This window comes from Taurulus bubalis, assembly GCF_910589615.1.
Source record: "Taurulus bubalis genome assembly, chromosome: 12".
Classification (NCBI taxonomy): domain Eukaryota; kingdom Metazoa; phylum Chordata; class Actinopteri; order Perciformes; family Cottidae; genus Taurulus; species Taurulus bubalis.
Window position 1 is genome coordinate 6,068,487 of NC_136600.1, and position 12,799 is coordinate 6,081,285.

Below are 12,799 nucleotides of genomic sequence, written 5' to 3' on the forward strand. Positions count from 1 at the left end.
CACTTTGTGTTGGTGTTGTTATAACTGCGGGTTTAATGTGACATGCTAACTCGTCGTCATGACATAATTGCAGCTCGCAGAGAAAGATTGTTTTCCTCTTAAAGTCTTTGTCACAGCTTTAGCCTTTGCCTGCAAGGTATGAATCCCCAATAAAAGCATTAAGGAGAGGGTCAATGGTCAAAGCGCATCTCTGTTCAAAATAAAAGTTGAGGGCTATGCTTTCACCCCAAGGGACACACTCTGGTTCCAGTACAGGCCCGTGGGCCAGAGCCGGACTGTACGGTCCTGAGCTGCTGTACTCCACTCGCCTCAGCTTACATGGGCATCATACAAATAAAAATCCCTCCTAATGGCAGCTGAATGCCAACATACAAAGGAGCTTAGGGAAGTCTGCTAAATGAAATGGCTTTATGTAACAGGGCAGGAGCCAGAGAAGGAGGCTCGCAGAGAAGAGAGATAGAGATAGAGAGAAAGAGAAAGAGAGAGAAAGAGAGAGAGAGAGAGAGAGAGAGAGAGAGAGAGAGAGAGAGAGAGAGAGAGATGGACAGCAAGGGTGAGGCGGGCAGCCTGACTGGTGGACTGTTGAGTTGGCTGTCTGCTGCTGAGCGGGCAGAACCGCACAGAGGCACTGAGCAGACACAAACATGCCGTTTCAGGAGGCTCATTCAATCAGTAATGATTTTTCCCCTTCTCTCTCTTTATGTCTCTGGAATTTGGCTGCTCAGCTTCATTTCTTTTTTTCCACAGTTTACGCAACAGTGAAAAAGTGGAGGGAAACCAACAGGCGACGAGTGACGACACTGCAATAACTGACAAAAAACCCGCTTTCAATCATGTGCCAGAATATGACCTATAGGAGAAGGTTATACAGCACTAAAAGAACAAGACATATACATATGATAAGCATAGAATGTAAAAAAAAAAGATGTTTAAATAGTTTGGGCAGTGACGACACTGACTTGTTTCCTCCGAGCTGCTGAATGCAGTTCATTAAAGTAGTTCAGTGTGAGTGAGTTCAGAGAATTACACGGCTCAATACCAAACGCTATGCATTAATATTCATCAGGAACATAATCAAGTCTTTCATGAATATGAATACTGAGTAGCACTACAATGCAATCGATACTTGGGAAAAAAAAGAGGCCACAAAACAGTAGATCACAGCCGAGAAGTTATTATACTGTATATTAACATTACCCACACTGACAGTCACCTGGTCTATCAACTTTACCCAGAATTCCTGGATGTGGTCGGCTGAAGTCTATACGCCAAACGTGTATATTTCGACAAGTTATATTGGTAGTGTGATGATGGTGTGCATTGTTTGGTATTTATACGCGGGTGTGTGTTTGCATCATACCTTCAGACAGAGTCATTTTGAGCTCACCTTCAGACCGAGCAGAGCTCCTGAGTCTCGAGGCACGCTTCCATCTTTCATGCGCTTGTTGAGCAAAATACGCCCTATTAAGCGATCCCCATCTTTGGACGGCTGCCACGTCACCGGGTGCTACAAGGTCAGAGCAACACACCTGCTGTTTAACAACTCATCCGCTTGAATTGAATTACTTCAGAACAAAGCAGACAAATGTTCACAGTGAAAAAAAAGGGGAGGGGTGGGGCAGGGGGCAGAGGGGAAGTGTTTATTCACTCAGGGAAGAAAGTTCACACAAACTCTGTTGCCTCATCAATACTGTTCATCTTTCTTTCTTTTCTTTTTGGTAGCAACATGCTGAATTATTTAAATGATAAAGGATGGAATATTAAATTCCTAAACTAATCAAAAACTATTGATGAGGAGCTTGTGTGAACCTGCCGGTGTGAGGGTGGAGTGAGCTTCATGCAGTGCCCCATGCAGAGTAAGCAAGCAGCCCGACACTCCTCCTCAAACCAGCTCTTCAAACTGGAGCAGACACACAACCACCATCCAGTGGAGTAGTGAGGGGAAAGCAGACAGGGGAGGGGGGAGGGGGGAAGGTCGACTATGATACTAATGAGGTGGACCATGAGGTGCCAGTTTAAAGAACAGACAAAAAAAACGAGACATACACCGCACAGAATAAAGCATGAGAGAGAGATAGGGTGAAATCACAGACGCGCAGTGGAAAGGGAAAAAAGAAAAACGTGTTTTCATTTTTATTTATTTTTTGTGTGCAAGACAAATCCAGTCTCCCTGTTTTGTGTGCTTATACAGTCATTTGGGGTTTTGCGACAGAAGTGAGTGGAAAATTGGGACGGGTTCTGTCTGGACTGGGTGCTGTGGGGTGGGGCAGCAGAGTGAGAGGGACGTCCTGAGTAAAAGGTGTTCCTGCTGCACTAAACAGGACCGCTGCAGAGCAAGGACACAACATACGGAGGAGAACGAGCATGCAACTAGGAGAGACCCACATTCCTGTGTGCCATGACAAAACAGAGAGGTTGTGTGTCAATGCTCTTTTTTCTTTTTTTTTTAACAACTACTGTAAGGTGTGTTGTTTCTGGTTGGGGAGCAAAACAGCAAGTACAAGTAGCAAGCAAAGAGGGTGCCCCCAAAAAGAGATTTTTTTTTCGGCAACACCGACCAAGGTGGAGCCAATAGTAACCGAAAAAAAAGGAACGAAATCGCAGGAGAAATCAATTTGTACAACGTCAAATAAAATCCAGAAAACAAACATCTCACCTATGTACACTGAGTGACAGAGAGCAAACAAAGACTGGATGGGTAGGTCATAAATAATAATAATAATAATAATAACAAAATGCAGGCTAGATTGTCTCAGTACCTTCTCACTATGGCTATGCTCCTCGTTTAGGGTAGTGCTACTGCACGTATCAACTCCCGAGTCTTTAACCTGCGGTTCACACCATGCCAAGTCCTCTTCAAATGAGTGTCCCCCAAAGCGCACCATTTTCTTTTGCCTCTCAGATAAGGTGTGTGTCGGCTCGGACATAAATGTCTGCTCAATAGTTTTTCTTTTTCCCCTTTGACTTTCCCCTACAGGTGTGGGATAAAAAAGAAAGAAAAAACAGAAAAACAACATGCAAAGGTGTAAATAAAACGAAGGAAACATGAAATGACAAAAGACTCTTGGAGAAGGGGGCGGGTTGGGGGGGGGGGGAGGAGAGAGAGAGACAGAGAGAGGGAGAGAGAGATGGGGTTAAGGGGCGGGAGGGAGGGAGGGAGGAGGGGTCAAGGCAGGACTCCACATGTCTCACCAAAGACATTGGGGAGGCCTCGCTGCTATGCCAAGACGCATGGTCCCACCAATGGCCATCCAAATCTCCTGTAAGGTGGGGGTAGGGGGGGGTGGGGGAGGGCGCACATACACGAGAGAGGACAGCGAGAGGGACCGGTGAGGACACCACAGACAACAACAGACAGTAACAGCCAGACAGGTACACACATAATACACGTAGAGCACTAAACAAGACGTCCAAACGTTCATCTTTGCACACACACTCTCTCACATACTGCTCAAACTCAAGTCGTCGTGTGCCTAAGATGCCTGTGGAGAAAGAGAGATGCAGCTCAGGTCATTATACACAAAGGCACAGCAATGATTTGACCGCCGCCATGCTGTACGGTAAGGGACGGACACACTCCTGCAATCAGACACACGACTCTCAGTTGAGACATTCATGACCATCTGTTCCTCCTTCTTTTCCTCGCCTTCCCTACAGGACATCAATTAAATCCCACATCGTCACCATCGTAAAGGTGCAAACTCAACAAAGACGGGACCAGTGGTCAGATTCTCCTCATATAGTTCTCAATAAATTTAGAATGAATTTTAGAATCTCCCAATTTCTGCTTGGCTATCGGCACTGCCTTTCACATTGGTTTAAGATATGATTTATTATGAATCATGCTGTACCGCTTTACAATACATAGGCAATATCACATCATTTATAATCCATTAATGAATCCTCTTATAAGTCTTGCTGGTCACAACACATAGAATGGGACTACAGGTGAAGGATGGAGATGCTTTAAATAAAAGTATTTTAAAAGTACGGTAAATGCCATATGTTTAAGGGCAGATCGCTAATGTGTTGTATTCAGATTGCAGTGCCACACAGCCTTAACTGACCTCAATCCAAAGTGCACCGGGGAGAGTGTTTAAAGATGAGGCTCTGATTACGACTTCTGTGGTAGCGCACAGCAAGTGGTTATAATGGTTTCACAGCACGGAGGATCCTGGGACATTTCTATGAACTTTTTCTTAATTTTCTCGTCAATCCAGCAGAAGGGTTAGAGAGGAACTGATGGTGGTTAGACCCTTAAGGGGGGCGATCAAGACCTATGACTTCAGCTCTTGCTGCAGACGTGCACACTTTCGTTAAAACAAAACAAAGAGAAGCAGATATTTTATGAGACGAAGATACTCGCTGCGAGTATTTCTTCTCGTGGGAAACTACCCGTGCAAAAAGAAAACCTGTTTTCCGATGCAGATGCACTGAGCAGACAGATGGAGTGTGCTTTCAATTTGACAAAGAGGCTTTGCAAATATAAGCTAATTAGAAATAGTGAAACTTGGTGATTCCCAATGGAGAGTGGTGTGAAGGTAAAGATGACAGAATGGTGAGGCTGTGTGAAGACGGGGAGAAATCATGTGCTGCTTTTGATGTCCTCACATGCTTGTGTGATTGTATGTACTGCATGTACATAGCTGGAGTGAACCTCATGGTCACGGGCACATGAAGGTCATCTGAAAACGCCGCAACCCCTGAGCCATATACATCACTTTTCCCACACTTCACTTCCCCTGCAAAGAGCTGCAGAACCTAATGGATTTTTACAGGACAGGCCGCCTCCAAGCATTATCTGGCTGAGCCTGTCCTGAAAGCAGGGGACTCTGATGGAAAGGCATAAAAATAGCCTGCATATGTTTCTGGTAGTAGGGGGGGTTGAGCATACAAGGGTGAAGAGGAAAGTATTTTCAATATGGAAAAAAAGATGACATTTCCACACTTGCGATTTCCTTGATATTCAGAGTTATGACTAAGTTGCGAGGTCAGTCTGAGCCAAACTACCCAGCTGTCCTCCCTCTTCCTCTCTTCTATCAATGCTTTCCATCCACCAGTCAAGGGGAGTGCTAACACGACTAACTGTACACAGTTATGCGCTGTGATAAAACATTATGGATGTCTCTGGACAGGCTTTGCCCTCTGCGGCCCTCCAACCAACAGCTGACAACAGTGATTACCCTCTTCGCCTCCCAGCTGCTATTCTGTCGGCGGCGCAAACACCAGAGCCCAGTTCAGTGTGGTGGACACTCTCCATTGAACGAGTCACTTGCCTAATGTGGCCATGATAGTGCAAACAGCTTACGGTCTGCCGCTATGATTAGGGAGAGGAAGAAACACGTAGAGATGAGACGTTTACATTTATTTGACTTTTTTGGAGCAGACACATTTACACGCTTCAGAGCTTGTCTCAAGGTTGTATCAGTCACAGTTTCACCTCTACCTGTTCTTCCTCCCATCATACTCCTCCCACAGCCCACCCTCCACATCTGTCAAAAATAATTTGAGTGGGCGCCAACACGAAGCTGCGTCCAGCCTCTCCCTATTCGCGAAGCTTTATTAACAGTGGCACACTACAAGTGGGCACTGATCCCCGGCGAGGCACTGTGTGCGTGTGTCTTTTTCTTTCTTCTTCTTTTTTCAGGGAGCAGGAAACTCATCACAGCCGTAAATTGTGAGCATCAGCAGTCTGCCGTTTTCGCCCCCGACTCCACGCCCCCCTGCAAATTGCTGATTCAGGACGGAGGCAGAGAGCAGGCGGCGGTGGAGTTCACCACCAGCAGGCTTTCCATCACTTTGACAGCTCAATAAAAACCAGTGTAAACTATTAATTGGATCATTAATTATTGATGCTGTTTTTACTACAATTCGAGGGGCGAGAGCAGGAAAGAGGCAGGGGTGAAATTGCGTGTATGTTTAAACATAGTCGCCACGCTGGGAAGGTGATACGGTGTCACGTTAAACCCCTGGTGGAGGCAGATCTTACAACAAGAGCTTTGATTCTGAAACAAAAGGCCTCTACCTAACTTCTACAGTACAGCACAACACACGGTAATACTGCCCATTACGATATAAAAGGTTAAATTAATAAGAATATCTTTTCCAATAGCCAGCTTGAAAGCACGGACTACAAACCAAACTGACTTACTGAGGTGCAAAAACTGATCCCAGAAGATCATTGATGAGGATGTAACTTAGGCTGTCACTACACACCATCCACCTCTCTGCCGTAGTTAGCCAGCCAGCCTCTCCTTTTCTGTCTGTTCGGCACTATTATGAGACGGCATGTCAGGGGAATCGATAAAGAGGAAAACACAGGGAGAGGAACACCGCGATAAATCAGTCTCCATCGCTCGCAGGCACGAGCCAGACCCATTACAGCTGGCACACCCTCTCCCCTCCAGTCTCCTCCCCCACCTCCCCTTGGTGTCCTCTCCTTCTCATCCCATCAGGCCCCCCTCCTTCCTCTGGCGGGAGCCTGCTGTCGCACACCCGTCTCCTGGCCGAGTCCGTTGTGGCCTTACATGCAATTATAATTGGTGTTCTTTGCTCTTCTGCTCTGGCTGTTTGTTTTGTTCTTCTTCCTGGACTTTTTCAAGTACATTTTGTATCTATACAGCCCAATATCACGAATCACAGATTTGCCTCAAGGGGCTTTACAATCAGCTCAACATAAAACAACCAGTTGTCCTTTGACCCTCGCTTCAGATGAGGGTTAACACTCTCTACAATTGATAATGAAAGAGGCTTGGTTTGTATGTGATAGTACATGCAGGGAGATTCCTTGATTGTGTCAGCAAAAAAAACACCTGCCGCTAAATTGCACCTGAACTGAATTTGTAAACTCGATGTACTGCCAAAACTGACTGATCTTTCGTGATGGCCGGTAGGATGTCACATGTCATAAATCTGGAGCCTGGAGTTTGGATCCCCTTATAATTAAGTCTTGACAGAGGGCAAACAAGGACACTAATACATGGTTCCGTAGACATTTCTGAACCATTTATTAGACTCACTGCATGCGCCAAATCATAGCAGCCTTAATTATGCCATAAATGAATGAATTGTGCCAATTATGAGAAAACAAAGACCAAATATAGCTTCATGAAATCAGCTGAGTGTGCGCTTAAGCTAGTGTGGTTTGCTAAACTTATTCGGGTCAACAGTTCAGCTCTATCCTTTGTTTTTCCTCTCTCTGCTACGCAGGCTGACCTGTGGATGAGGCAGACAGAAGCAGACAGGAACAACAGAAACTCTGACCCTCAAAACAGCCTGCTGCTTCTCCCTATTTCTGTACCGCGGCTACCTGGAAACCTGGAAACTCCCACATCAATAATGTAGCGCTATTGCTGGGCCGCTTCCTTTGGTGAGGAGAACAGTTACATAATGGAGCAGACCGACTGAATTCCTCCCCTCTCCTCCAGATTAAACCTTTCTGAGCATATGGCAGGCGCTTTGGGTCTGCTGCTCCTGACAAAAGTAAAACTGTGCTACTGTACTTTTCCTCCTTTCAATCTTCTATTCCACCATTTGTCAACTGTGCCCCCTCCTTTCTTTGGTGTTCGGTGCTTTTACCATTTCCAAAGCAAACGCCTCCGTAATTACAGGTTTGACAACAAAATCAATCTGCAATTACGACAACTGTCAAGTAGGTGGAGCAGTCAAGAAGCTAACAGCATAAACGATTGCTTTTGATGTTGATTCTATGCAAAGTGGCATTTAATTCAGTCACTCTGACCGTTTGCTTGCCAACGCGCGTTTGTACACTTCGAGTGCGCTTGTTTTTTTCCAAGCAGGTAGGACATTCTCCATGAGCGAACTGATGTCCACTCAGATTTTTTTGTTGTATTCAGACAGCAGGACAGGACAGGAAAGGCGGAGCCAATAGCTGGCATACAAGTTCAATTAGGAACACTGTTGTTAACTGCGCTTAGAATTAAGTCACATTATAATTTGAATGTTTAAACTTAAAATCCCTAAAACTACTGTTCCGTTTTTATCTTTTACCTCCAACCACCATCAGCGTTTGCTCCCTTCCCCACTGGACTGAGCCGTAATCCTACTGCCACTTTGTGACGGGCCGCTGTACCAGGAATGACATCATCAGGCTGTCAGCAAAACAGTATGGAAGTAAAGGTTTACAGAGGAGGTGCAGCATACTGCAGGAAAACCCATAACCACCCTCTGCTCTTCTATTACCTTTGTTTTAATAACATTCATTCATTCGTTCATGTGCAGCAGTGATGACATAGAGCTACTTGATAAAACACACTGCAATTAACCCAGCTCACCCTGGGTCACTAGACACCCACGCCCTGGCCCTCTCCCTGTGTCCCTCTGTCTGTCAGTTACGCAACACTGTCTGTTAGAAGGGGCCGATCATGTGACACAGCTGTGATAGGAGCCGGCCAAATGGGCCATAAGATGCCAGCAAAAAACGTAGCTTAGCGTTCGTTTCAAAATCACAGTCACACACATGAAGCACACATCCACACTGAAGCTGATCTGGCTGGCTCCTCTTCACAGGCACGGGAGCTGTTAAAGTAGAGTCATAGATAACACACGTAAAACGCAACGCTGCTTTGCATAGGTGTAAGGCTCAGTGTCTTTGAGAAGCAGAGAGTTAAACCAATGTCATCACACACATGAAGCTGTTGTGTTTTCTGCCGAACAATTAACTGTTCACCGCAGTTTAGTAGTAGTTAAGAAAGTAGAAAGTGATGAGAAAAAGGGAGAGAAAATAAAATGTTGCAACTGATTGTGCCCCAAAGTCACTCTAAGGAAAAAAATTAAAAAATTGCGGATCTACAAAGTGTAAAAATTGTGTTTTCTTAATTTTTTTTACCCATTTTTAAAAGATCTTCACCGGTTCTTTTTAAAAAGTACAACCCTTTCTCAAAAATAATGAGCCCTACACATACAAACACACATGTAGACATACAAACACACACACACACACACACACACACACACACACACATGTAGAGACTGTAGACTGGGGAATCTGAAGGTTACATCTGAGTCAACAGCTGCAAGAATCGATATCAACATGAGACAGCAACAATAATTCAATTATAATGAACTGAAATATTTTTTTCTTCACAACATTATGTCAGTATGCTACTAGAAAAAGATGGCTTTATAATTGCATGAAAAGGCATCAGAGAAATGTGCATTTGTGTCACATAAAGTAAATAAAGCTATCTATAAACAAAGAAAAAAGCAGTGCTGTGTGTGGCTCCTACCTTTCTCACTGACTGACTCACTCTCTATCTCCACGTCCTCACAGCTGGTGTACTCTGGTGTGGTGGCCAGCTCCTCCTCCGAGCTGCTCAGCGACACCTGCCGCATCTTTCCTCCCTTTTTGGTTTTGTGGGGCTTGGGGGGCGGCGGGCGCACCGACTCCGACTGGTCCGAGCTGAGAGAGTCATTCCTCAACATGCTCTCCATCTTCTCCCTCTTGGTCTTGCGGACGGCCGAACTGGGGTCTAAATGGTGTTGCTGCCTCCTCATGGGATCCCCGCCGACACCCAGGTCGCCTCTACGCAGGTCCCCGGATCGGTCGCCCAGCACGGGGCTGCGGTGTGGCGTCGGGGGGCTGTGGTTGGAGGTCCTATGGCCTCCAAGGCCGGGACCCATGGGCCCTGGTGAGGAGCGGTCGACGGAGTAGGAGCGCTGTCCCACCATAGGCGGCCGGCGCTCGGTGAGATGCTGTCGGGACAGCCGGATGGGGCCCGGGTCATCCTGCTCAGTGTAGGCCAGTGAGACGTCGCTATGGCGGCGCTCGTGCCTCATGCGGCCCACCTCAGCGTGCATCCTCATCTGCTCCTCGTAGGGCTGCGGCTTCACCGGGTAGCGTGCCAGGTTGGGGTCGCTGCGATAGCGCGTCTGGAACTCCTCCTGGCGCTGCCGCTGCAGGTCGTACTCGCTGGGTGGTCCATCTAGCTCCTGGTCCAGCGGGTATTCCTGGGAGTGCCATCGTCCGGGTCCCCGCCGGTCCCGGTAGCCCATCCGCGCCGCATCCGCGTCTGGGTACATGTGTGGGCCCCGCGGAGCCCGCCGATGGTCCCCATCCCCATAGTCAGACGGTGATCTGGGCATGCCGCCGTCCGTCGGGGCATACTGTGAGTGGTCGCCCCCCTCCCTTTGGTCGTATTTTTGGTTTGGATCCCTGGATGCAGATGGACTTCGTTTCCTGTAGATCGAAGAGAGGGGACGAAAGAGTGGAGTTTAGTGGTTAGCCCACTTTGAACTGATGTTCTCTGACTCTCTGAATACACTGCACATATAATGATATATTTCAATAAAAGAACTGAGATTTGCGTGTGCATGCTGATGCTGAAGGAGTATGAACACAGGCTGATAAACCGGCTTTTGCCTACACCCATGCAGTGTTTGATTATCAAATTTGATTTAGAATGTTGCAGTCTTCACCCAGACAACGTTGTATCCAATACTGGACTCTTTTAGTGCCATAGGCAATCTTTAATTTCCATTTTGATAGCATCTGATTACTTTGTGGATATAGGTGCTTAAATCATCATCATTTGCAATGCATTATAAACAACAGGATGACACAAGATTAACAACACGGCCTGCCTGGATATGACCTGTTTGTATTTCCAAATTAATAGTGTGAGTGTGTGAGTGTGTGTGTGTGTGTGTGTGTGTGTGTGTGTGTGCGTGCGTGCATGTGCATGTGCATGTGCATGTGTATGTGCAAAGGCAGAGAGATGAGGAGCCAGACAGCTACTGAAAGTATTACATTGATAAATGAGTACACAGTACAATGGACATGAAGGGACGTAGAGAGCCAATAACAACCTGTCTGAGTTATGTTTGAATTTATGAACCTCAAAGGAAGGTGCACATTTATTCATCTCGACACCTTTTTTCCTACCGGTGAAAACATCTAGTTCACAGAGAACTTCATGAAAGTACACACTTAGTGAGAATGTGGACTAAAGCCATAACATCATTGAACTCACACTTCATACCTTTTGTTTCAAGAGAAATCTTGAAACGAGCAGTTATGTTGGACGTTACGTGACTTTAACTTCACAGTCGGGAGCGCCATATTTAAAAAACAAATTACCTATCAATCATTTTTATCATTGTCCAGCTGTCACAGAGGAGGGCTAACTGTGCATTAATGCATTCATTCTTTTGTTGAGAATCAATTATTCGTAAGCCACTTTTCTCCTACATTTCTCCCACTTTTCCTCCAAAATAATAATGACATTTTGGTGAGGAAAAAGCTCTGTGAAGCATTCCTTTAATTTTGTACGTGACAACTTTTTTATAAATTTCAAAGGGCTTCATAAATCACTGCTGCCAGCCTTGCTCAGTGGCCACGGTAAGGGCTCCTAACGTGTGATTGGCTAATTCACTGAACCATGGAGGAGGTTTGTCCCCGCTTACGGTCTCACAGACCATCCGGGTTAGCCTGAGTAGAATACATGTACAGTATATGTACAGTGAACATACACTTGCATATATATAGTTGCCATATATTGTGTATAATACACAAGGGTTTAACTTTGGTTTGAGAAAGACAGGGCTCTTTTTCTGAGCTCATGAAAAGTTGACTTTTTAGAGATGGTTCTCACCGGACAGCGATGCTGATGAATTGCTGTCGATTAAACTAATCAGAAATATATTAAGGAGTTCTAATTAGCACAACTGTAAACATCTACAGCAGTAAAATACAACATGTACATTACAATAGCAGCAATATTAATCCAGAAACATCATATATAAAAGTAAAACTCTGACACAGAACATTTTACTGGACAATGAATAAGTACTTCAAATATGTTTCACTGATAATACTTAGTTACTTAAAGTTTTGTAGAAGTATTTTTTCAGTATGTTCCCTTTGTGGTATTAGTATTTTAACTGGAATAAAGGATCTGACTATTTCTTCCTCTGAACTACTAAAAACGAATATGTACGTTTTTTAAGTTTAAACTTAAATGAATAATTAGACCTCGGTTCTCTGTCCATGGTGCTGAAATATGGGCCAGACTATGTGATGAAGGAGGGCTTTTTTTCCTCTTTTTTTTGCATGTCTATTCATTGTGCTTAAAGGCAGGCTACACTTACATTACTGCTATTTTACAATTTGTAAAATTATATTCCAGTGATGGATGGGTTGACCGACCCCTTGTTCCAGTTCCATAAGCTCAGCCGACTACAAAATATCACTGGTTCGAGTGAGCTGGTGACAAAGCTGTGCTATGGGTAAGTTATTAATACCTCACAGAAACATTAGTCCACCATCTCTTCCTCTCCCTCAATCATGCACACACACATGCACACACACACACACACACACACACACACACACACACACACACACACACACACACACACACACACACACACACCTATAGGCTATTAAGCAGGGTAAAAAAGAAAAGAAAAAAAAGGTTTTGAAAAAGAGGGGAATGGAAAATGTGTTTTTTTTACATGCGCTGTGTTCGATTCCTATGTTGAGCTTGGCCTGGGAGATATCTGTGTTTTTCTATATCTTTATTTAAACAATTGACGATGTATAGAAGAAAAGAGGATTGCACGTTGTGATGAGTATTGTCACCTGACTCTAAAGAGTGTTTCAGTGTCTTTTAGCTCTTCTTTTTTTTTTTTCGTTTTGTTTTTTTGTTTTTTTCCATCAGGAGTTGGTCCTAAAAGGAGAGTGAATATTGGACTGCTAACCTGTTTGCCATAACAACTTTATAGGATCATATTATGTCAGCTTTGTGTTTGTGGCATGTTTTGCTGCCCCCAAGAAGCC

The 12,799-nt window shown here is 45.0% G+C and overlaps 1 protein-coding gene across 4 annotated transcripts in view; it reads right to left on the reverse strand.

Moving 5' to 3' along the window:
- The window catches only part of rims2a (regulating synaptic membrane exocytosis 2a), a gene marked incomplete at both ends in the record, with an annotated part of 126,064 nt that overhangs the window by 54,262 nt on the left and 59,003 nt on the right, over positions 1-12,799 (reverse strand). For all 4 annotated transcript variants that reach the window (XM_079228128.1, XM_079228125.1, XM_079228126.1 and 1 more), the window contains 3 exons: positions 1,388-1,507; positions 2,760-2,971; positions 9,249-10,198. In XM_079228128.1, coding sequence (XP_079084254.1) covers positions 1,388-1,507; positions 2,760-2,971; positions 9,249-10,198 — 1,282 coding nt within the window. The remainder of the gene's footprint in view (positions 1-1,387; positions 1,508-2,759; positions 2,972-9,248; positions 10,199-12,799) is intronic.